The following is a 25,488-nucleotide window of genomic DNA, read 5'->3' as shown; positions in this document are numbered from 1 at the left end:
TTCTTGAAATTCGCTCGCCCGATGCTTCTTACATGTATTTTTTTATGTTGTTATAGGGTAAAAGTACCCCTGCTCGATATAGATATTTATATTTTACACAAATATTATACATATTTTTTATAATATAACATTTATATTTATTATACTTATATTATATTCATATTTTGATTTTGTATCAGAATCAAAATATCAGTTTCTCACTGTTTTCGCAAGATTGTATCGTCGCACCAGGGAATTCCGTATTATGCTTCTCGATCTACATTCCACAGAGGTTCAGTAACAACCGTATATATCTGAGCGAATTAAACCGAATAGAAAAATTCTCTACTGTTTTGCGATTTTCTCAATAATTAATGAGAAATTAATTAAGAAAGATTTGCGAATCTACGGCTAGGAAAAGATTAGCATTAAACGCCAGTTGCGATTGCTACGCGCGCGGCATCAGGAGGAGCGCGCTTCTAGCAACCGTGCCTGATGTTGTGCCCACACGCTCATTCGCAGAGCTTTATTAATTAACTTGTTATTAATTATTGAGAAAATCACTGAGTGGTAGAGGACTTCTCTACTTAAACCCGCTTAGGAGAAGTTATTACCGGACACTCAGTCTACGAGAGCTCTCGATTATTCTCCGATGTTTTATGACTCGACATTTTATTACACGACGGAGTTAAGCTCCCTGACGAGAGCGCAACGCTCATTAAAGAGCGCACATGCGCGCGCGTCAGCCAACCGTACATATCAATCGGGATGCTACCAATCATAAATATTGACCGCGGTTCTCGTAACGGCGCGAGCACACAAACGCGATATGTGGGCTGTATGCCCACGGCGCGGCGTCGTGGATTCACCCTTGGATTTCAGTCATAAATATTGATCACGAATACGGTGCGCTCCTTATGCCGCGGCAACCGGGAGCGTGCTCGTCCGGTTCGCCTCGGTCAACGACGTCCCGCGGGAGGCGAACCGCTGTATGTTTACCGTCAATGATTGCGGTTAATTACAACACCACCCGTATGTTTGTATGTCAACCCCATATACATACACGTTAACGATCTCCCGTGGGAGTGCCGCCTCGACATCCTGGAGTCGAGACAGCAGGAAGACGATCCCGCGCTCGCGTTACTCATTCTTCCGTCGCGTTTCCGCGATATTATCTTCATTTAATCACGCTAATAATTTATGCAGATCGTACACGCGCGCGCGCGCCGTATCGCGAGGAACGACGTTAGGTTTATTTTCCGTGGTTCTTGAATGTTCAAGATTCTCACGAGTCTTGCGCGCGTAAATAAATCTCACTATAGGACGTGTTATAAATCGCTGCTAACCACATGAAAGGCCAATTCCTTTTAGTGACACAAGTCGACACAAGTGTCGTTCTGTCTTTGTTATTCATTGAATGCCAAGAAGGATAGAACGATGTTTGTGTCGACTTGTGTCACTAAAAGGAATTGGCCCATAATTAAACAGCTGTCAGCGTGTCAATAGTAAAATCTTCGTTATTCTCCTTAATTTACCGCTAATAATAAAGAAAGCTTATTTATGTTTTAAGACAGTTTGCATACAAAAAAATATTTATATTTTAAGACAGCTTGCATTTTTTTCCAAAAACGGTTTTAAGTTTTGCCGGAGAGATGCTCTCGCGAAATAGAGTCGGCCGATAAAGATTTTAGGGTTCTTCATTTTCTTAAATCGGCGTGTGTGAATACGGTCTGAAGCGACCGTTCCTCGGGACGGTACGTGGGCAGCCACGCGAAAAGTCTTGACGGAAAATGCGGTGGTCGTCCTCGAGGCAATCGAATCGGCCGTCGGTGGGGCCGGCCGATCCCGGGACAATCGCAGTAAACTTGTAAAACAATAAAAGCTTCCGGTGATCCGCCGCTACGGTGCGCCGAACCGCTACATCGAGTTACCCAAGTCGAAGTTTTCACCGGATACCGCCGCAAACGGGGGGACACGCAGGACGACGTGGAACATCGCCGGTTCTCGCGTCGACAAAAATTTCTCTTCGTTGCGATACGACAAATGCAAGTATGTGATGTTGTAAGCTTGCCTAATGATGAAAATTGGGACATTTACGCTAATTCTCGATGTATTAATTATGAAAGAACGAGTCGCTCGCTTCGACTAAAAGTTAATCATCTTTCACGAGTAGTTTTTAAGGATAATGACAAACGAACACAATTCTACCAGACTCGTTTATTTTCTCTTTTATGAAAATATAGGTATTAATATAATAAAATAAATTTCAATTTATCAATAAATGTTTCAATTATATTAAATTAATAAATTAAATATATTTAAATATTAATTTATGTTGAATATTATTTTTAAATGTAACATAAGATTATATTACTGTTTTTCATTAACAGCAATGTAGAGAATATTCAGATATTATGGATTATCTTTTTCATCAAAAATATAATAGAAGAAAAATAAGCTGAAGGGTGTTATGCATAATGTATGCACAATTTTGCTATATCTTGACGTTTCGAAAGCAGATACATCGAATTAAAATTCTCCTTTCAATAAGTTTCTAAATCAACGATGGTATTACACAATTTACAATGACAAAATTTATTATTTTTTATAAAATTACGTGTAACAAGACAAAAATTACCTCGAATCAACGGTCAGAAAAAACTTTTCTTGCGAATTTTGAATCCATGCATTCTTATGCGAAAGTCATAGGCGATTACAATGTATGTCAACGAAGGCAAAGAAAACGAGAGAGAGAGAAACAGAGAGAATGAGTGAGTGAGTGAGTGCACCATCAACATTTACGCGCCCTCGTTTCTGCGAATCTCACCCCGTCCAGGAAGTATTTCTTCCGAGCTGGTGGGCCGCGACGGAAATGAAAATTTCACATCTGAATTTTTTCGCATTCGCGTTCCTCCCTTCGGTTACTGTACGGACTGCCTGCTGCTGGTGGTACCGAGCTAGGAATCCGGGACAATAGCAACGCCACCCCGTGTCACCCTGCATTAATTTCTGATGATGGAACGCTCGTTTTCTTCGCTCGCCCTCTCTATCAGGGCTGTCATCTAGCCTTCTACGGAAAGGGCGTTGTTCTTTCTGCCAGTATTTTTTTTTGTTCTTGTTCCGTGCTGCAAATTGCTTCATTTTAACCTACGATTTTCAAGAGAAAGTAATTTTCACAGTATTTCGGTTATTTCACAAATGCTGACGAACAACTACGAATTCTCGACAATAATCGAAGATGAAGAGATAAATAATATCCGATCTTTAGAATCATCAAGTTTTTAAATATTTAGCGTTATTATCTCCCAAAATGCAATTACAAACTGGGAGAAAATGCAATCATTTCCAATGAAGGTTAGCGATAATTATTGATAACTTGACCCGATATTATTTGAAACAAATCCAGATAAAATGACGCGAAATCTATAGAGCTAACGTAGCTAATCGATACATCCTGTTTACCATCCCCACCACAAATTCCTTGAAATTTTACAAAATTATCCTACACTTTCTTCCCCAAATGTTCGCCCGACAGCCAGAGTGTTCCTTCTCACCCTTCGTAGTTCTTTCCTTTCGCGCATTCCTCGATTCTCCCTTCAGCTTTCGTCCCCATTATAGTCCTTCGAGTACATATCCGGTGACCCGATTTAAAGCCAAAGGAGGGCGATTTCCTCCGTATGATCGGAAACGTGGGGGGACACCAATTGAGTACTGGATGACCGAGGCAATCGTCGTCGTCGTCGTCGTCGACTAAATGACATCTTCGTCCGCGTCACCCTTCATGCGCATTAATTGCAGACAAATCGCTGCGCACGTAGTTGCGCTTGTGACGCTTATATCTGCAATGTAACATTCTTACCTAAAACAATCTATCTTTTCCAAAAAGACCTGGACTTATCACGATCAATAATAGCTTCAATGGATCTTTTTTTTTAAATAATTTTTCTTGTGTCTTTATAGAAAACGCGACTCGAGTTATTCTCGAGATTCTCGTCGCGCATGTCGTTACGTAACTTAACAAATAAGACAGTGGACCTCTATCTTTGCCATTTGTTAAATTTCCAATGGATCTGGTTTGCCCCTCCGGACGGCGAGCGAGCGCCTCTGTCATCCGGTTCACGATGATACCCCTAAATAGCGACCCCCGTAGAGACAATCAATCAGCCGATCACTGGACCTTGACTGTGTCCACATTGCGCGTAGTGAAATACGCGTCCGTGTGCGTGTGATACGCACGCACGTATGTGCTCGTGTCCCTACTGGTTGTCTTTCCTCATCACCGTTGCAATAATGTACGCGAAGCTTTCGTTGCGCACTCCTCTCCCTGTCTCCGTTCCATTTACACCACGCGCCGCGCCGATCTCGCCGTCCATTCGTGTTTAATACGCCACATCGACGGGCGAGACACCATAAGGGGCGCGAGAGGCTATGAAATAAAATAACACGTAGCACGTGAATGGGTCGGTGCATCTGCGTCATTGAGCACATCGCGAATGATAGATTTAAATAGCTCATATCAAGCAACGTTTGAACATAGCTCGACAGACAATTTGAGTACTTTTGGTGTTGTATCGTCTCGAATTAGCATCAATTTTGCAGCGACAGACACCAGAGTGGGTATTTGACCACTAATGTGTTAAATTAGTTTCAACTCCAAAAAGTCACACTGGAATCAAACTGCTGCCAAAGCTACGTAAATAACGCATCGGTGAGAAGAATAATAGCTCATTTGAAAACGCGATACAGATATGTGTTGTCACTTAGACTCATTCATCGCGTAAAAACAGCGCGTTTTGTTTGCGAAAAGGGCAACGAGCGAAATATAGATACAAATTGTCATTCGAGTCGCAATCGATGAATCTTATTACGCGCCTTTATTAATTCGCTTTCCAAAAGTTCGTATATACTCTTCGGCTCACCTGCCGCCTCTGAAACGCGTGAACGCAATATCGATATTAAACGTCATCGCGTACACGCGGGCGACAATGTCGACCCACGTCGCTCCGTTCACCTCCACTTAATCGGGACGGCGCGGGCGGGACGACGATGAGGGGACTCCGAGAGAAGAAAAAAAAACGAGAGAGGACAGAAGGGCAAGGGCGTGTTTGGTGTTTCCGATTCTATGGACGCTTGACCCATTGTCTCCGGAGTTTAATTTTTACCCCCTCCCCCGCGTCGTCATTCTGCACCCTGCAGCACACCCTCCCGTGCCTCCTCGTGCGTCTTTCTCCTCGCGGTTCCTCCCACGTTATTCGTAGCCGACCTGCCGACGTATTCAGACGTACGATGTACGCGACAATGCTGCCCGGGTCCTCGTTGTGAGACAAGGCGGTGCACAATGCGACAGCAATCAGGAGCCGCGCCCCTGCCAGCGGGATCTCCGCGCGTCTCCTCGCAATTATTATTCCCTCTTTTTTCCCTTTTCCTCGTCTTCCTTTCTCTTTGTCTTCTTCTTTCTCTCTTTTTACTCGATAGGACGCGTTCCTCGAATGGCGCAGGGGAATAAGAACCAACTTTCCCCGACTCCCAACTTAATCTCTTCCCAACGCGCGATCGCTTGGCCGTATAGGGAACAATGATTACGCGGTAACTCGTGCGAAATACTCGACGGATATAAACTATCGGTTCGTGCGCGAGGTTCGTTGCCGTTTACGTCGCGCAACACGGCTGCACTGCGTTCTGTAATACGGCTTCGTATACAATGCCTTCTCGCGACTTCACGTCGAATCTTCGTTCGAAGAAACTAGGGGGAGATACGTACGCGCTCGTTCGGATCTACCTACGAACGCAACTCCAGGAAAACGCGGCATACAGGAACCAAATATCGCTTTTAGGATACCGGCGGCAGCGGGGGTGTGTGTTTGCTCGGAGCGATGGATGGATAGATGGATGGATGGGTGGATGGGTGGATGGATGGGCGCTTTGCTTACGGGGGGGGGTTACGACGCACTGCGTAAACAACGATCGGGTTTCGTGCCCGCTTTCTTCTTCCTGGTTCTCCCGCCTGTCTCCGACTCGCGTCGATCTTGGGAGTCGAAAGGGTGCTCTTTGCAGTCCGGGAAAACCGATCCGATTTTAGGGAGAGACAAAAGGCTGGGAAACGACGGCTGGGACGTAGAGCAAATCGAGATATTGTTACGATAGAATTATTTTTAAATAGTTACTCGTAATATTTCCACATCTTAATAAGCTGTAAAATAAGCCAAGCCATTAGGATGATTAAAGGGTTTGTTCCAAAATTATTTTGTTTCATTTTTAGTCGAATGCGCGCGATTTTTTACCTTGCATTCGAATAAATCTCCTGTCGAATCTCAAAATAATGTTTGCTCTTTATACGTCTTTAAAATGATTTTGTTTAACGAGAAAAAAAATAGAATTTTCCCGTAACTTATTTCGCTTAAGAATAATTAGAACATGCTGTCGCTACATTAATACTAATTTATATACAATTTATATACTAATTTATATACAAAAATTGCATACCACATGGATTTTTATACATAATTGGCATTAACTTCGCGACGTTCGTGCGGAGCAGACAACACGGCACAACTCGAAAATTAACGTTAAAAAGAGTTGCCGTTAAATTAACTGAAGGGAGAGGTAGCTTCTAACCGCGGGAACGTGTCCGACTATCGACGGGCTGGCGGCGGTTCCCGCCAGGAAGTGCCCGGACATTATCGAAGTTTCGATGTTCGGTCTAACCAAATTCGGGACGACGAGAACGAGGGCAATTTAGTTACCTGGCGCGTTGACTGGCGCAGCCGACTATTCCAGGTCGTGTGTCGATCGATGTTCATCCACGTAAAAGGGTGGGTGGCGGCGGGTCGAGGGAGCGGATGGTTAAAGGACGGCGGTGGCGGGCGGGCGGTCGGAGGTTGTAATAAGCGTAATGGACATAGCACCCCCGCCACACGCATGCCCTCGGTCCTCGCGGCGCGTTCGCGCGGCAAAGGGTTGCTTCCTGTAATCGTGAGAACGCTCTTCCACGCTTGTCCCCCCTTCCCCTCCCCCTCCCCCTCCCCGACGTTATTCTCGCCGAAATCACGATGATTCTCGCGATGGTGTTTGGGAGAATTTAGATTTATGGCAGAGGTTTGAGATTTGAATTTATGAAAATCGTATTATTGTCCGGCAGATAAAGCCCGGAATGGTTACTTTCTTTGTGCTGTTGAGTTTCTTGCGATTTTATTCGCGGGAATATCATCCCGCTTGATATGCGGAAGCAGTATATCAATGATGAAATTAACCCTGGAATTAGCACGATATTCAACTGAGTTATATCAACGAGTACATCCAAGGCGTGATGCGACTATAAAAAAAAGTAATTTATGGATGGCTGTAGCCAAGTTAATATAAATGACACATATTTTCTGCGAATAAACCAGCATTACCTACATAGTAGCAACAATTCTAATTCTTTCTACGCAAAATATGTCGCACGAGAACATTACTTATCGCAGAATTACTTAGAATATACAAGAGACAAACGTTATTTTAAGAATCGATGAGAGATTTATACAAATGGGAAATAAAATAAAAAGTTGTTTGAATCAGAAATGAGATAATAAAGGAATTTCGAGATAAAACTGGTCGCCTTAAAAAGTTACAGAAAAGTGTTCGATTTCATTGAAATTTTCTGTAGTCTCTTAGACGAATCTCATCTTTGTCGTAGAATTTTTTTATATTCGCCTTGGCTTTTATAATAAAAGAAACAGTTTTTCAGTTAAAAGATCGAAATCGTAATTTCTAATTATTGCTTTTGTAAAAAAACAATTTTTTTTAATCGGCAAAGACTATATTTCATTATTATTATTTTTTTTTTTTTTCATTTACTTTAAGAATCAATTTGAAATCTTTTATTTCATATAAATAAGAAAAGAAAATAGAACATACCTGGGATACTGCATACGCCTATCTTGTAGCACACGTCCGAGGATCGCTGTTATTCTTTTACCTTTTTTAAATGTATTTTTATGCCTTTTATAGATGCAGTCTCTTAATAATATGTCTTTCCGCTACCGATTGCACATTGTATAGTCGCGAACAAGGAGATGATTTATGCTCGCGGGCGAAAAGCGCGGTGCGTTCTCGTGCACGTGACCGCCCGCCACGGCCGCGGCGGCACGCACGTAAACGTTGCATCGTTGCCGTACACCGTTCGCAGCTCCGTGTGCGGTGTAAAAGCGGTCCACACGCGTGATATATTATGCAGTCTCGCTAAGTGGAGCTAGGAGATGCCGAGCGGAAGAGCAGCGAGGGAAAGAGGAAGAGGGAGCGAGGGAACGAGCGTGAAGAACGAACGGGGACGACGTCACACGTTGAGCGAGTGCATGCCAGCAGGGCGAGAGAAAGAAACAGATGGGGAAGAGAGTGGAGAGGAGAGCGAGCGCGAAAGCGCAGAAAGGAGAGGGCGAGGTTACTCAAAACGAGCGGCTGTATTAAGTGCGCCTATAGATTACGGCGCCGGGAAAAGTAGAGGCGCATCGCGCTAAAACGCCTCAGGGAAAAAAATTACCGTATGGGCCCCCGTACGTCATCCTCGCGGCCTCGCCTCGCCTGTTTCTCCCTCCCTCTTTCTTTCTATCTCTCTCTCTCTCTCTCTTTTTCCTCTCGTGTGCATGCGAGAGCGTGTCATTTCTGGCCGGGTGCGCGCGGGATGAGCGTATTTCATGGCGAGGTCGCGAGGAACACTTCGTCGACGCCTTTTTCTTCGATCCGATGACAGGCGCCGTCTCTCTTTCTCTCTTCCCCGCCTCGATCATCGCGGAGAACACGTCAAGGGATGGAATACTTCGCGATTTATATACATCATGCATTATCCCGCCGCTTACCGTGACATCTTTTTCTTTCTTCCCTCCGAGGACGATACGCTCTAGCGATTTTCACGGTGATTTTTTCCTAGAGAAAATTTGAATCGAAGAAGTTTAATTATGAAGATGTATATGTTGGAGAGCTTCCCAGGGAGATTTGTCAATTTCCATTTCACACGTATAAATATTTCGCAAAGTTGTCACGTTTCCAAACGCTACTGCCTTTGCGCCGGATTAGCCTAGTGGAGAAAAGGATCAAACGAATTCCACTTCGCAACACAAGTGCAGTACGTCGCAAAAGAATGTTATCTTTATTACGTGTAATACGGGCAATATATTACACATGTAATATATTAGCTTACGCTCGTTTGTGTGTGTGTGTGTGTGTGTGTGTGCGTGTGTGTGTGTGTGTTTTGCGTACGCCAAATATATGCGCGCCGAAATATAATATACACGCGCATGGCACTCGGTAACGTGTTCGTGAATATCGGAACTCTGCCTTCTCCCCGCGATAAAATACTCGTGTATGTCCTACGTATATTTCTATGAGCGCTTTAATTAACGCGGCTAATATTTTCCTAACACTCGCGCAAGACGACGATGGTCAATTAGGGATGTAACAACGACAAGTGGACGCGATAATTGTTCAAGAATGAAATTAGTAGCAACCTGCCATTTGTCGACCGTCTTCTGTCGATGATGGTTGAAATGCGCGCGCTCTCGCCATTTATCTCTTAATAATTTGACAACCACCTTTTTTCTAAATTTTTCTCTCCCTGCCTCCCCGTGCGAAGTTCGTCGCACCGTCCGATTTTGTCGATTATTTTGTCCCCATTTGAACCTAGCCGAGTTCGTCAACGGAATTGCACGAATCTATGTACATGACTACCTTTCTGGAACGCCATTCTGTCGTTTTCGTTCACGATGAATCCTCCGGTATATACGCATGAGAAATTCTCGTGAAACGCGAGGACACGCGAGAAGGTACATAAGTACGGATATCGTATTCGAGTTAACGGGACCATCTCGCAGAGATGTATTCCCGCGGGGGCGTGCATTTATCGTAAAGGACCGTTTTAAATCTACAATCGCGTATGCGCATTTATATGTATGTAAGAGCTACCGTAGAAAAATACCGCTTCTCTTCTTCGTTTCTAGAACGCGAGCTACGCTCGCGAGGACAGCACCCGGCAAAAACGACGCTAATACTATGCCTCGTTGAAACGTCGCGATTTAATTTTCAGCTACTAGTCGTCGGTATCTAGGCGAGACATCGATCAACCCCGTGCGAAAGTTTCGCGCCAGCGTTGTTTACTCCTAATGAAAAATCTAAGTTCATTCGGACGGCGAAAGTTTCGCAGGAATAATACATTATAATCATTATATATATATTACTATCGTTATATTTTACTTGAGGTCGAACGCATGAGATATTTATGATTCTCGTCTTCATTCGACCCTATGTTATTATTAATGTTAAATATTTGCTGAATATTGTATATCTGTTATATATATATATATATATATATATATATATATATATATATATGTGTGTGTGTCTCTGTATGTATGTTCCCCCCAAAAAACAACATAAAAATAGTACGGCAATATTTTCTATCAAATTATAAGAACATTTTTCTTCTAAAATTTAAAAATTTGTCTTGGAGACCCAACATTTTATTACAATCATATTTATTGATAGTAAATTTCATAAACGACCAGAATTAAATCTAATTTTTACGAAACAAAATGTAAGATATAAAAGAAAAAGACGACACCTAAGATATCTAGATGTCAAAAATTGCAAAAACAATGAGTGTAATTCACAATCAAAGCTTTTCAAAAACCGAATTCCAATAAAATTGAAATATAAGTTTGATGGAAAATACTGCCAAGCTATTGCGTTTTTTTTTTTGGGACCTTCCATACATCAATATAATACTTAAATATAAATTGCATTGGCAGGACATTGCACGAATGCATTTGTTGCAGCCACGAAAACTTGTACCATACTGTACTAAAATAAATACCGGATAAAAAAAAACAATAAATACCCAATAAAATTTTTCATATAAAAACATATAGATATAAAATATAGTCCATATAAGTTTTGTGTCTCTTATACAATCGTTGTTCATATATAAGAAAAAATAAGAATTAAAAAATAATTTAAAAAATAATTTTCGCATTCTTTTCTTTTTGATAAAAAAAATTAAGTTTGAAGAAACGAGAAAAAATTGCTCATGTATAATCATATATATAATATAATTATATACGATTGTATGTATACAAAATATTATATAATTTAATCGCAATTTTATTTTTTATAAAAAACAATGCAAAAGTTATTTTTCCATTTACTTTTCAATTGTTCTTTTTATTACTTTTCTTATATATACGAACAGAGATTGTACAACAAAAAGAAAACATACATGATAACATATATTTTATATATATAATTATATATAAATCAATGAACTATTCTTTACATATTGTTTAAATAATAAACCATTTTTGAAATAAACTCTCTTAAATTCGACTCTTTTTCATCATGAAACACTTGAAAATATTATTCACGTAATGAACACGCAACGCGCGGGTGCAACATAAATTCGCTAAAATCTACAGGGCCGTTATACCGGGGGTACAGTTTACGAGGCTAACATACGCACGGATATCTTCCTACATCTATTCGGCCGTGCCACGCGACGATAACTATATCAAAAGGCCCATTTGAAGACACATTCTTTGCACGATAGATTGGCACGCGTGGAAACGGACGGTAGTAAAAAATACGGTACGAGATACACAGCGCAATGATTGCAAATATAAAGATCTGCTAACGTTAAAAGGACTAGATTCACGGATATAGTCCGCGCGTCTCGCTCGATTACTCCTCTCGCCGTCGCGTATCCTCCTACACTCTTGTCCCTCAAAATTCGACGGAAGTCTTTATCTAATGAAACGATCCTAAGAGAGTTAGAACAATAGTGCCTGCGCGCATCGCTTTCCTTCATATCGGAGAAAAAAATTAAAATTAAGGAAAGCCTGCATTTTCTAGCTTACCGAACATACGTAAAAATATATTATTCAAGACGATAACTCACGAGTGCATTGCGATAACTTCGGTCGAGTACCTACTTAGTCTAGCCTAAAGTACCGGGGAGCGATCGTCGTGATGTTTACCGTCGTCATTCGTTCAGCGGGGCGACAGGTAATTTCGACAGTAAGTCGGCTATACTATAACGCGCGAGAATAAATTATTCCGCGCACAGAGTTACGTTCAACAAAACAACAATGGTTTCCTCGGCTGAGCGATTACTCGGAAACGTAAATCGTTCTCCGCTTCGGATTTGGTAAACGCGCGCATATTCTCCTTTTTACAATTAGCCTGACATCTCGTCGCTCCTTGAATCAGTACTTCCCGAAACGTATCTCAAACAATTATATAATACGCGTGACTTTGGAATTGTACGGCAGGATTGAAATAATCAGATCTCGTTCAGAAAATATTTATAGCAGAAAAATCTCAGTGACACCGGGGATCCTTTGTAGAAGCGAGACGATGCATACCGCACAAGCCTGTAAAGCAGAATATGCATGCGTGTTCCGTCACTATGTCGCGGACGTAAATAGGCGACCGAAATGGTTCGGGAAGCACTGGTCTAAATTAAAGTAACACATACCTTCGTCTTGTTCGCGTTTACTTCTGAGTAAATTTAACTCTCAAATTGACTTTCATTCCCGGGAAGAGGAGACGTGCGCGTACATTCACTTAGAGAATGAGATTACCGTTATCGAGATTCAATCTCCGATCGCGCGATAATCAGATACAGACGGCTACGAATTGCATCCGATGCAATCTCTCATCTTTATTTTCCTCCCTTCTCGGAGAAGCGGTCGTTCGCTGTATAACGATCCATCAACGATTCCGTCAATGATACACGCAAACTGTAATGCCTATAATAGGCTCTAAGAAATTAAATTAAACTACTCAAACCTTTAGTTGAACGTAGTCAACGACTAGGCGCTATCCTTTAGCAAACGCACCAAAGGATTTAATTTACCTTCGTCCGAATTTCTGTACTGCTCCAGCAACTGCAAAGCCAATCAGCAAATTTATTCATTAAACGTTATTATGTATAGCGCAACGTATTAATTAATAACATTATTCAATTAATAAGTGCATAAGAATGAAGGTAATCGTTTTCCGTCGTTTTTTAAGGGCATTAAATATGATTCCATTTTGTTTTATTATAACTTTGAAAAATTTGTAGTTGAAGTTGCAAAAAAATTTAGTAAACGGGATGGTATTCACCAAAAAGACTACGATGATTACCCTCGTTCTTGTGCTAAAAAAAATCATTTTTTGTTAAACAGTGTAATAGATTGGGAGACAAAAGTTCATATATTAGAGAGAAATCAATTATTTTAATTCTATAATTGTGAATAATAAAAAATAATTATTAATCAAAGCAGAGACCGAGAGTGAATATCAAAACATAAAAATTGTATTATTTACCAATGCAGCCAATTTAAGATAATTGTAGTTATCGAATAAGGAAAATTCTTAAAGCGTCTAAAGCGTTTATAACATTTTGCAGTACACGTGAAAGGTTGATCGAATCGCGCGATACAGAATCAACTTTGTTATTTACACGTTAAAATTATGAATATTTATGCACGCATATTAACATGTATATTAACACGTTAAATGTGGTTACCGGGAAATCGACACTATAACGCTGATATTACGTCTCACCGATTCACGTATAAAATGTAATCGACCGCAGAGAAATGCGAGCACCACCAATAGAGAAAAAAAATGTTTTCCAACAAAGCTCGCGCATTGTCGCAGATTTGTGTTAATAACGCATCCGTTCAATAAATGTTGAATTTAAATTGTGTCAATACAAAAGTTAGGCACATGACAACGAGTTGCGTCCGTCAATCATCGACTTACCTCGTACGACATTTCGCAAGACAATATCGCCATCGCCTCAGAATTGCGGTGAGTAGCGGCCAAAAGGGCCGGCAACGTGTACGGTATCAATCTGGGATCTCCGTAAAACGGGAACGGCAGGGTACACAGCTGCTGGAGGACGCTGGGGCCCGCGCCAGCCGATTGGAGAACCAGCTGGAACAGATTTCCCAAACGATGAACGTTATTATTCTTCAACGGAAGTCATTTCAGTTGCTTTAGCTTCTCCAGTAATTTCGCGATATCCGTAAAGAAGAGAAGAAGCTAGCGCTAGCAACGGCTGGGAGTTATTGAAAAGGAAATTATCGCCACGCTACCGAGAGCTATCGTTTCGGTGATTCTTCTCTCATCCGTTCTCGAGTTTTCGGACGTGAACTATATCGATTAAAGAATACAAATTCTTAATTTCATCGACGGGTGTTAGTACATCGATACTTTGGCCAGCAGCGAGCAAATCCAGTCACGCGCGCAAATAAAAACGCTTTTAAAAGCCGTTGTAATTTTTATATTTTAAAGCATGTGTGTATCCATTAACTTTTAAAAAAGTCATCATAAACGAGAGTTTTACATGTTAACAGATATAAATAATAATTAATCTACACAGCAAAGCAATCGATGTTGTTAATAACTAGCATCAGCTAACAGAACTCTAGTTGAAAATAATCTTATTAATTCAACTTTTTTTTTTTCGTGTACGTCATACCTGATATCTATATAAAGCATAGTTCCACGCGTTTCGTCGACGAAGTATTAAATTATTTCTCTCAGAGGTTTCTCTCAGGAATCGCTTTTCGCGGGAGGAATCTGTCAGCCGAGTAGACGGGGAGATCGATATACCGGACGAAGATTCTCTTCTTGTAATTGCAAATTACCCGCATTGCACGTTCGACCGGAGTTTCTCAATTGCAGCGCGGACGGTTAATTAAAGCGGCCGAGCAATTTTCTTAAAGAGCGTGAGAACTTGGCGTGACCCAGGTGTCACGGAAACGAGAGTGTCTTTAGCGCGAGAAGATCGCGCTGGACATCTGCGTCTCATGACAAGTGCCTCTGTGAACAGGACGTCGTATTCCTGTGCACCTGCACAAAACCCTTGCAGGAAATGCCCACATTTTACGCATCCCTGTCTCATCGGCGCCAAGGCGGCCCGTATTGCGCTTCGTATGCGTTAAATATATCGGTCCGTCCGTTACGGTTGACATAACTCCGCGCGCAACGTAATGTAACGTAACTCGGTAATGATTGATTCGCGATGAAATCAGTCGCTTCGCGAGGAATATATAGGTTCGCCTCATCACGAAAATAGATTTTATCGTGAAAACTGTCCCATAAAAGTAGCCTCATCAATCCAACGCAAGGTCGCTTGACGCGTTTCGAATTATCGCTAAAGCAAGGTTCTCGTACAATCTTATAGAGAGTTCACATTAAGTTCCACAGAATGGTCAGTGAAAGGACAATTAGCTATGAAAGTTAATCTTTCGTTGTTAATCTTGAATCGAGATCAAGAAAGTTAATCTTTCTGACGGGTGTCACGGATGTCGGCGGAAAAAAGCCGATTGATTGCTATTTAATTGCACGGTTCTGGGCGCGGTGAAGCAAGCGACGTTCTCAATATCGATTGGCAAAAAAAAACAATGTATCACGATTAACGGCGTGTAGCGACACACGCGCGTGACCTCAAGGGGGCCCTAGTTAACGCCGGGCCCGGGTTTAAAATAAATAAGCGGAAAGCGGTAACGCGCGCACCGCGGCGCCACCGCAAAAAAATCCATTTCTCGAATTCGGTTACGACCGTCGACAAAAAACGGAGATGGACGTGTTTATGATCGCGGACGGAGAAGGTGATACCGTCGTACCGGGCTGGCGATAACCCTGCCTGCCGCAGATGCTCGTAGAAGCTTAAAAGCGTCTCGTTTCTCCCTTTCTCTCTTTCTGTTTTATGCACGTCTCACCCATATACACACACACACACACACATACACACATTTTTTTCTCTCTCGCTTTCTTTCTTCCTCTTCGTCTCGCGGAAAACGATTTTTCCGAGGCAGCTACTCTCGGAGGGTCGGCTCTCGCTCTTCAGAGCGGCGACCTTAAAAAAGCGCTGAAAGACGAATGCGCGACATCGGTGGTGCACTCAGCAGTTCACATTCCGATTCACCCGTTCACGGAATCAACGTGGACCACAGATTCGGGCTCAGACAACGTGCGAGCGGTGGCGTTAAATCGTAGCAACTTCGCGAGAAGCAATTTCCTTAAATTGAGAAATCTTGTTAACTTCAGGAATACTAAACTTAGTCGCGAGAGATACTCGCGAGTTGCTTTAAACAATTTTCGCGTTAATAATACGCTGGTAGTTTATATTCCAAAATAATAAGTTAATATTCCAGAGTTAATAATAGGTAATAATACTTCATTTCGCTTCCTATTTCGGAACACCGCACATATATTCACAGTTTTATTTGAGAAAGGTACTTGTTGATTGAGATTGTGATGTATTAATTACTTCGTTATAAATAATCACTTTGTAATAATCCGTAACAGGAAAAGTTGAAATATTTAAATAGATACTTAAAAGTATCTATTACATAGATACTGAAAATCTATTAATCTATTAATTACATAATTCGTGTAGGATGTACAATAAAATATGCTCTCCCAGCCTTAAGAATCTATTAAATTCACCGAGTAAAACTTTCTTGTCAATCGAATAATGCACAAATTGTTTCGCAATTAAAGAAGAATGCTTGCACTTATCTTTATCTAAAAGATATATAGAATATTGCCGACTTTTATGTAATTGTAAATTAACAAAGAGAACAATACGAAAATCGAGATGTAAATTAGGATGTAAAATTCACTCCGCGAGTAATTACGTTAAAAAAAATAAAACCACGCGAGTAACGTAAGGTTAATAAATACTTATAGAGAGAAAATACATAAAATGTATTATTAGATATTTAAAAATATTTACTATAGAGATGGGATAGATATACTTTTAAGTATCCATTACTACTATGCAATATTACTACTTTTAAATATAATTTTTTTGCATTTCACAACTTTTGCGTTTTAATTAACAATTATTTTTATATTTTACCCCTTTAGATACGGTTAATTTTGCTCTCGGAGATTCCTTCGTTTTCCGCGTCACAATTATAATAAATGTCCACGCGATTTTGCGAACTGATGGATCGGAGTTGCACGCGTGCACGCGCCCTGAAGCGCACGGAACCGTACGCCGTAAATATATCTTAACGGCATTCGGCCGTATATTGATGGGAGGTCCGCTGAGTGTGTTGTGTCTAACAGCCTCTTCCTTCTTCTCGCCAGTAACACGCTGTACGCCATCCAGCGCGTGCATTTCTCGCCGAACGTACCGGGTGACTCGAGACACTGCAGTCTCCGATTCGAAGAATTCAAAGCGGTACACGGTACGTACACCCTAACGGCACACGTAGATGAGAATGTTTGGAGGGTATCGCAAAAGTATAGGATATTAGAGGGATGTTCTCATTGTCAGTATATCAAGTGTGTTCTCAGGTATGTACATTCTGTAGAAGCACCGAATATACAAATGATATCAAGGGCTGTTAGGGATGTAAAATGCCGAAAGCGAACGAGTATCCTCGATAAAGTACGTTTTCGTAAAAATTCTGACGACGCCGACGTATCTACATCGCGCTCATAAAGATTCGAGACGCAGGTAATATTTTTGAAATAGGTCAAACTCCTAATGCGTCCACAGCTTTGTCGCGCGTAGAAAGGATAACAAAAATTAACGATCTCAGAATTAACGGAAGAATTTTCGACTTTTTTCTGATTTCGTAGAAGACCGAAATGAAGATTATTCTTTAAGATCAAGAAGGTGCTTTTACGATTTTTTAAGATTACAGACGGATTAGGAAAGACAAGAAGTTTGAGCAAATTCAGATTTTACGCAAGTGAGCGCACGACGAGCTTCTAACTAAGTTTCATTAGAAAGGCCCCTTCAAATTCTGAGGTGTTCGATCGCATAAGCTGCCATATGGGAAGGGAACGTACCTGATTGTCCGGATTGTTTAGGGCGAAGTACCCAAGCACCACAAACAATTCCGAGAGAATGTGAATACCGCTTGTATTCGGCATAGATCCCACCTCCGATTTGTCCGACAAAGAGTCGCGGGACAGTCGGGTTATCAGGTGGCTCGCTATCAGCCGCCATTGCAGGTTCGTACCCTCGGCGCCCAAGAAGCTCTGTAACAGAATGTTCGCGTTTTCCATACAAAAAAAAAGTTATGTATACCAATTAACATTTTTATAATGGTTCTATCGATTAACCGGATTTACGCATAATCCTCTGATGTACTCGTAGAACAACGTGCTTAACTGCACTTAATGGTATTGATATAATTCCGCTCTCGACTCTCTTCTTTCACCCTGAATCACCGAATCCCCTACAAGGCGGACACTCAAAGCCCGCTGAAATCTAAGACGGGCATTATCGGCCGGCGAAAACGAAACGTCAGCTTTATTTGCCGGTGGAGAAACCGCGTCGCGAGAGGCGCAAAGAGAATAGATAATAACCGTCGGTTTTTCGGCAAATGCGCGCGGGGGCTCATCTGGTAATCGACGGGCGCTCCCGTGGGACGGGGCACGGCCCTCCCGCGGGGCACACGATAGCCCTTATGGTTTTTTGCGGGGCGAAGGGCGCGAGGCGCGGCCGCCTCGATTCAATTCGCGGTCGGTTCGCTGCGAGAGAACTTCACGGGAGGCCTTTACGTCTTGACAGGCCGAACCCCCGCGATACATGATATCTCCATCACGCCCGGCGCCCCCCCCGACGGTAAGCTGCATTGTTGGCGGCAACAAGCGGCATCGTTGTCATTTGGAGAGGCGACCGGGGGTGGCCCGCGGTAATGCCGAATCGTGAAAACCGTCGCGAATTAAAGAGTAATGGAGCTTATGATGATCTAATGGATAGAGCATTCTAGCTGTCGCTTGTTAGATCGAGATCGAGATTCGAGAGAGATCTTAAAATAGGACAAACTAACGCTGTGCGAATGTTAGGTGGCGTATTTATATCGCGTAATTAAATGTGAAACTGTGGCTGTCCTACGTCGACTCCATATTTACACACTGGATATGATCTTCGCGAATTTCGACGAAGATTGGGCGAGTAAACTGCGGAATTAAACGGCATGAATTTAGCATGAAAATCATCTAGGAAAAGTACCGAAATTGAAGAGGAATAATACGAGTATGGATGAACCGCGTGACATCGCGTTTTATGACGATGAAAATCAGAGGAATGATAATTCGAGAGAATTATTTAAAGTAATAGCACGCGCAGTTCAAAACTGTAATAATCTATTTAAGATAATCGCTGTAAATACCGCATCAAACCGTGCACTGAGAAAAAAAAATCGTAGATTCAAAGAAATATTATTTGATTCAACTAAATGCAGTGGTCACGGGCTGTCAAGCTAACATTTGTTAATTCAAAAAATATTATATTTAAATAGATTCAGAATTTCTTGATATTACTCACGTATATTTGATTTAAATATATTAATATTTGCATTAAACAAATCACTACAACTAAACGAGTTTAGTCAAATTTACAACATTTTTTTCTCAGTGTGCGTTTATAATTATAATTGTAAGCTTTGCTTGCAACGCATACTTTTGTCTTTGAATCTTTGTATTACATATATGGACACATTTTTTTCCAAATAACATTTTCTTTTACTTAACGCTTCTGTCCAATTCAGCAATTATTTGTATCAGTTTTGTTTCATAAAATTATAACACGAAGAAGGTTTAAAAAATGTAAATGCGTTGATATTAAACAACAATTAATAAATCTATACCTTGAAATTAAAAAGTAATTAATGAGTATATAAAAATTAATATAAAAAAATCAAATAGGGCTATTTAATTTATTGCAAATTTCGTCGAGATTGTAAAGACACGAGATGAAATTACGTACCTGCAGCGTTCGGAGATCGAGCTCCGCGATCGATTTGAGGAGCTTGAGGCCGCGGCTGGCCAGAGTTCGTATGGCGGGTGTGAAGGTCTGATTGGGGGTGGGCGAGGCACCCTTCTGATTCTGCGGCGTGTACGCGACCGCCGCGTAAAGAGCGCCGATCGCGTTCGACGCCTCGGTCGTCGACAAAGTCGACAGCAAGTGCGACTCGTTGCTCGTTTGCTCGACGCCACCGCCACCGCCGCCGCCGCCCTCGCCGTGCACGCTGACAGTATCTTGATCGACGGACCTCCTCAGATGGCTGCAGATACGCGCGAGAAGATCGTAAGATGATACCAGCAACGGCGACTCATGCTCCTGATCCAGAAAGAAATCCGTCTCGATCAGGGCTCGGCTGTGGCGTGACACGCGATCCACTAAGCCGCCGGCTACCAGATATCTGAAGCACAAAAGAATCGAGACACGTATTATAATAATACTCTCGCGGATCGACGAAACCGCGCTTCTTTTTTTCCTTGACATTCTCGATACCCTTGGAGTCATGGCCAAGGAGAATTCCCATGCTCGAGAAGTTCTTTGAAATTTAATAATTTCTACGTTATATTTGACTTGAAAGTCATTATCTTAACTCTTTGACTACGGCTGAGCTGGACGCGAAGCTCTGCACGCACAGCTCTGCTGCAAAACGCAACTGAATGATATTAGGTAGTGCCATCGATGTAAAATATGATTTTAAAAAATGTTACGAATAACAATGAGTTCATACTAACTCAAAAGTAGTAATTCATACTTGATGATGCTGCGTCAAGAGAAAAATTATGTTGTTCAAAAATATTTCGTCATTGCACTATCAAGAAACGACAATATTTCTTAACTGTAGCTGATTATAAGTTGTAAAATTTTTTATCTGACTACTAAACTCTTAACGATCTCGTATAATAATGCTGTAGAACATTTTTTTTAATAAAGTAAATACAGATCAAGACAATTTAAGAACATTTTTACCTGGCAGTGATGAAACATCAAGATATAAAAGAGAGCCACTATAACAGTGTTTCGTTTTCAAAGATCGTTTTAGCAGAAAGTCACAGCAGTAGCGCGTGGTAGCCAAAGGGTTAAGAAAACTCGAATCAATTCGCTCATGAAATTCCAGTTACATGTAACGTTAGTATTTACGAAAAATTCCTCTTTTAAATTAAAAATTTCTAATATATAAAGGTTGATCCTTGCTGTTTCAATCCAGGACAGTGGAAGTACGCTGTAAGGGTCGAAGGATTTTTATAAAGCATTTTCGCAGCGGTGTAGAACAATACGAACGCGTCTTATTGATACGCGAAAGTGCCGGGACACCTGTTCTAAACGGAGAAACGAACGATTCAATATTCAAACGGGCCGTCGACCCCCGGGCCGACGCAGGATCTCACTTCGGTACTTCGGCAATCGGCGCTCGTCGATCACCGAGCAATCATACGGCAGCGAAGTGTGCATATGGGCGTCAGTGGGGGGAGATGAAACCGGATAAAAAAAACAATGTATTGCTTACAGGACAGCATGTGCGACGGCGTAACACGAGAGGATTATAACATCAGTGCGTAATTCCAAGAGAAAGAGAGAGGCGAAAGAGGGTGAAGGAGCGGTCAGGACGCGAGAAAAGCGAAGGGGACTGAGGGGGGATTTGCGAATGAGCGGCGCACGCGATGCTCATTCTATCGGGTTGTTGTATGTATACGTTTTTCTTTCTCCCGTAGGCAGCATCCCCTTCCGCGGCCGCGCAAGCCCGAGGGGGTGCGTGCCTGTCAGCGCGTATTATCGCCGCCCCCTTCAATCCTCCTCGGTGGAAACACGCACACAAACTCCGGGGCCCCGCGCGTCAATGAGTATTGGAATATATAATACACGGTGAAAAAGAGAGAGAGAGAGAAAGAGAGAGGGTGCGCCGCCCTTCGATGCCGCGTCCGTGGAAGGCCAACTGTCGCGTCTAATCATAACTAACTGCGAGCTAATCCCGCCGCACTAGCTTCGCCGATTGTAGCGCAAAAAGGGTTGGCGATATCGCGCCGTTATTTTCGAAATGTTATATCTCGTGTGTCGATCGCGTCGCCGATATTCCCGTCCCGAAAGCGACGCTGTAAAGGATGCGAAATTCCAGAAGATGAATTTTTTAACAATCCGCTCGTGTCGTCGACACGAGACGGAACACGGGATCCGGTTTGCCGAGTCGCGTCGCCATCCGTGGAGACGACGATCTTTTTTTTTCTCTCTTCTTCTTGTCCTGCACTCGTTCCCCCAATAAGCGCGACGGACGCTCACGAGAGAGCCCGTTAAGCCTGTCGGAGCCAGAGATACGACAATGGGCGAACACGAGTCACCGCGACGCCGAACAGTGTGCGACGGGGTTCCGAGTAAATTCGCTAATAAAATGCAGCGAAATGATCGCGCCGCGCGGATCAGAATCGTCGGCCAGCTACGTGCTCGCGCGATTACACGCCGAGAGCCCCTCCGCGCCCTTTAATCCGCAACAACACGGACGACAGTTGGGGACGACGAGGGGTACCGCCGCCGTTGCGTCTTCGAATGCAATAATTCTGCCGAGTGGCTCTCCTTCCTCCCCGAATGGTTCACCGTCCCGCTCTTCCGTTTCGCTCTATACCGGTAGCCGGGGATTACATCCGTGAAAGTCACTGCGCCGGATCGCTTAATCCTTTAACCCGTAGTAGGGATAAATTCCGATCCGGGTGATGCTATTCACTCGCGGCCCGAAACATTGAATCATACTTTCATAATCATGTAATCGCGATGGGGTATGCGCTGGCCGAGAGAGGGTGTCCCGGAATCAGTCCTAACAACCACAGTCCGGTCAATTTGGTGATGGCTCTTCCTCAGCGTCGAGGGGGGGGGGGATCATTATTTTACCGACGCTTTCCAAATTTTAACGTTAAATACTCTTGTAATTGAGTCTCGAACTGTGACCTCGTCACACGCTCCGCTTGAAATTAATTAAAAGAAAAAATTTTTGTTACACGGGAAAAAAGAAGTATCAAATCAAGACTTACTCATAAGATATATAACCTTATAAGAATTTCAACTTTTTATTTCGACTTTCTTTCTTGATTGAACTATATAAAAAACTTCGTTTAACAATATAAAATATAAATGAATTTTTTCAAGCAAGTTTTCTTCGCAATATAATCTCATTTCAAGATTATAGATTGTTGCGTATACCTATACGAGTATATAAGTTTTGATTTGACATTTCTATGCTTTCTGTGTATTTACTCGCCAAAATTTCAAGCCGATGCTTCGAATTCGTTAATTCGTGTAAAATTATATAGGTACATAAAAAGTTATTTTTAACCATTCCTACAGGTCGTCACTGCTCCTACTCAATGTCTTCAATTTACCAAAAACAATGTTAATTTAATTAAACCGACGGAGTTAAAATAATAATGTTTTGTGCTAAAATAATAAATTTCGGCACACACATGGTAGTTAAAAATAACAAAACGTTATTTAATTCGAGGCATTGGTTTAAATTTCATCCTTTAATATTTAACAGCGTATTATGTTAGAAACGGACTGCCTCGTTAATATCTCTCGTCGACCTCTGCGATAATGCAAAGCGGTTATATATCTTCTCCAAGAACGGAGTGCGAGATTAGATTTTGCTATTAGTTTTCAATTAGCGATTCGGTCAGGCGAAAGGCGATTGAACTCTGTTTTTCGAATATGTATGTCCCTCAATCTGTCATTCAGTCCACCGCACGCGTACCGAGGGTACCGAAGCGATTCGCGCCAACCAGGAAGATCCCGTGTCCCGATCTTCACGCACGTCCGCGCTCGGGGGGTGCGTCACCCCGCGCCGGCCCGAGATTGCGATCTATCATTGAATGTTTGCGGGGGGGAAGTCTCGAGGCAAATATATCGAATTTATTTATTATCCTCTCGTCCCGCCCCCTGCACGCATCCGCGGCGGAGGACGAGGAGAGAGAGAGAGGGGGGGCGGAGAGTGGGTGGCGAGCGGCTGGCCGTATATACTGCTACCCCGGAGGCCGCCATTAGCTAACCATATGATTATTTCATAGCGAACTCGCGAGGGTGCATATCTTTGCGCTTCCAACCCGCACCCCCGACCCACGGAACCGGCGGTGGCTTACGCGATTTGCGCGCTGCACCGCGCGAGTGCACTTACGGGCGGGAAAAAGGTTCTCCACGGGGGTAGGGCTTCCCCCTAAAGAGGAAGGTAATCGAACGGATGGCCCGTAATTTGTATGTCGTGCCCGGATTACCAGAGAGCGCGGAAATACGCGTCTATCCGGTTTTACGCTGTCGCGCGTAACTCGATTTTTTGGAGAACAATCGCAAGCATCTTTCGTAGTCACAATACGTGCACGAATGCAAGATAGAGGTGGCTTTGTGGTCGTATAGCCGCAATTTCGAAAAGGTACAACGGTACCATTTTTTTTACGGGTTCATCAAGAATACATGTTCTCGGCGATATGGAGAATATTTGTTCACCAAAGTGCTACATGTATTTAGAGTAATATCGGTATACGCGCGATGCGTATATGGGTGATAAAAAATACGTGACTTCGACAAACGAGGCGGAATAAAAATAAGCGGAAACAATTTTTCTGTTAATCCATACGAATAACGTATCTAGCTGAAAATCGCCGCAACAAATTTTTCGTGAACACGCGTGAGTCAGCCGAGTAACACTCCGGAATTAATGTTGTAAATCAATCAAATGTAATTCCCGACGTACGTGTATAGCTGAAAGCACGAATATTATGTAGCATACCGGGGGAAAGGATAAATCTATAAAGAATATAATGAATAGTTGCGCTATTCATTATACAACTGAGTTGATAAAAACAATGCAGTAGAATACTGATTAATTATATAAATTCATATATATACTATATGTTCTCTAAAGTGCTACGTGTTTATTATATGATATATGTATAATATATATAAAATTTCAGAATATTTAAAACAATTGTTGGTTTGAAATAATTGCTATACACTCCGTTTCAACGTACCTAAATTTAATATAAACTGTACTTGAAAATTGCTCGTCGAAGGAATGACGTTCATAGTAAGAATAACAGAATTCCAGGTCCAGCCCAGCTCGTGGAAATATTCCTCTTCGGCGCCCCGGACAAACGCGTCTGGCAGAAGTGCCATTTCGCTATTTCGACAATAGGGTGTGTTTGCGCAACGAAATGGCAGAAGTGTGTAAATGACAGTCGCGTATCATTGAGTCGGAAAAAAGGGGTGGCGCGGGGTGCGGCGGCGTCGGCCACTTGGTCGCCAATCTTGCTCGGTATTTCGATTCTCCATTATCGATCGTACGCATCAAAATAGATACTCTTTCTAATTTTACGTTAAAAAAAAAAAAGGTTTGAACGAGGCGGCGCGATTGAAAAATGTGTGTATAACATAAAAATTGTCAACGACACTTTCCATACAATAACAACGGCAAAGTTATACATCTAGGGGGATAAATGAATTGAATCACACGTTTTTTCAATCATATAAAAGAAGATGCTGGCATCGAGGGGACACAATTATTCTACCGTCTCTATCTCGAACTATTAAAACTTGAAACGCCATCGTGCGCGCGCGCTGAACTTGGACGAGTTTGTATTAAATGCCAATAAGAGAACGCCGGCACGCGAAATAAAGCCTAAAACAAGGTCAAATGGGTGGTCTTCGTCGAATTGGTAATGTATTATAATCCTGAGCTCTGACAT

The 25,488-nt window shown here is 42.3% G+C and overlaps 1 protein-coding gene across 4 annotated transcripts in view; it reads right to left on the bottom strand.

Moving 5' to 3' along the window:
• Nucleotides 1-11,262: 11,262 nt before the first annotated feature.
• The window catches only part of LOC112457493 (S phase cyclin A-associated protein in the endoplasmic reticulum), a 39,574-nt gene continuing 25,348 nt past the window's right edge, over nt 11,263-25,488 (bottom strand). For 3 of the 4 annotated variants that reach the window (XM_025020599.1, XM_025020598.1, XM_025020601.1), the window contains exons 12-15: nt 19,739-20,174; nt 17,812-18,003; nt 13,756-13,929; nt 12,816-12,890 (exon numbers count right to left, since the gene is read on the bottom strand). In XM_025020599.1, the coding sequence (XP_024876367.1) occupies nt 12,816-12,890; nt 13,756-13,929; nt 17,812-18,003; nt 19,739-20,174 (877 nt within the window). Of the gene's footprint in view, nt 12,891-13,755; nt 13,930-17,811; nt 18,004-19,738; nt 20,175-25,488 lie in introns of all 4 variants that reach the window. The other variant, XM_025020597.1, reaches the window with a different exon arrangement.

This window comes from Temnothorax curvispinosus, unplaced genomic scaffold (assembly GCF_003070985.1).
Source record: "Temnothorax curvispinosus isolate PA1 unplaced genomic scaffold, ASM307098v1 QBEX01007785.1, whole genome shotgun sequence".
NCBI lineage: Eukaryota > Metazoa > Arthropoda > Insecta > Hymenoptera > Formicidae > Temnothorax > Temnothorax curvispinosus.
The sequence above is the reverse complement of the archived record's forward strand: the minus strand, read 5'-3'. Positions and strand labels throughout refer to the sequence as shown.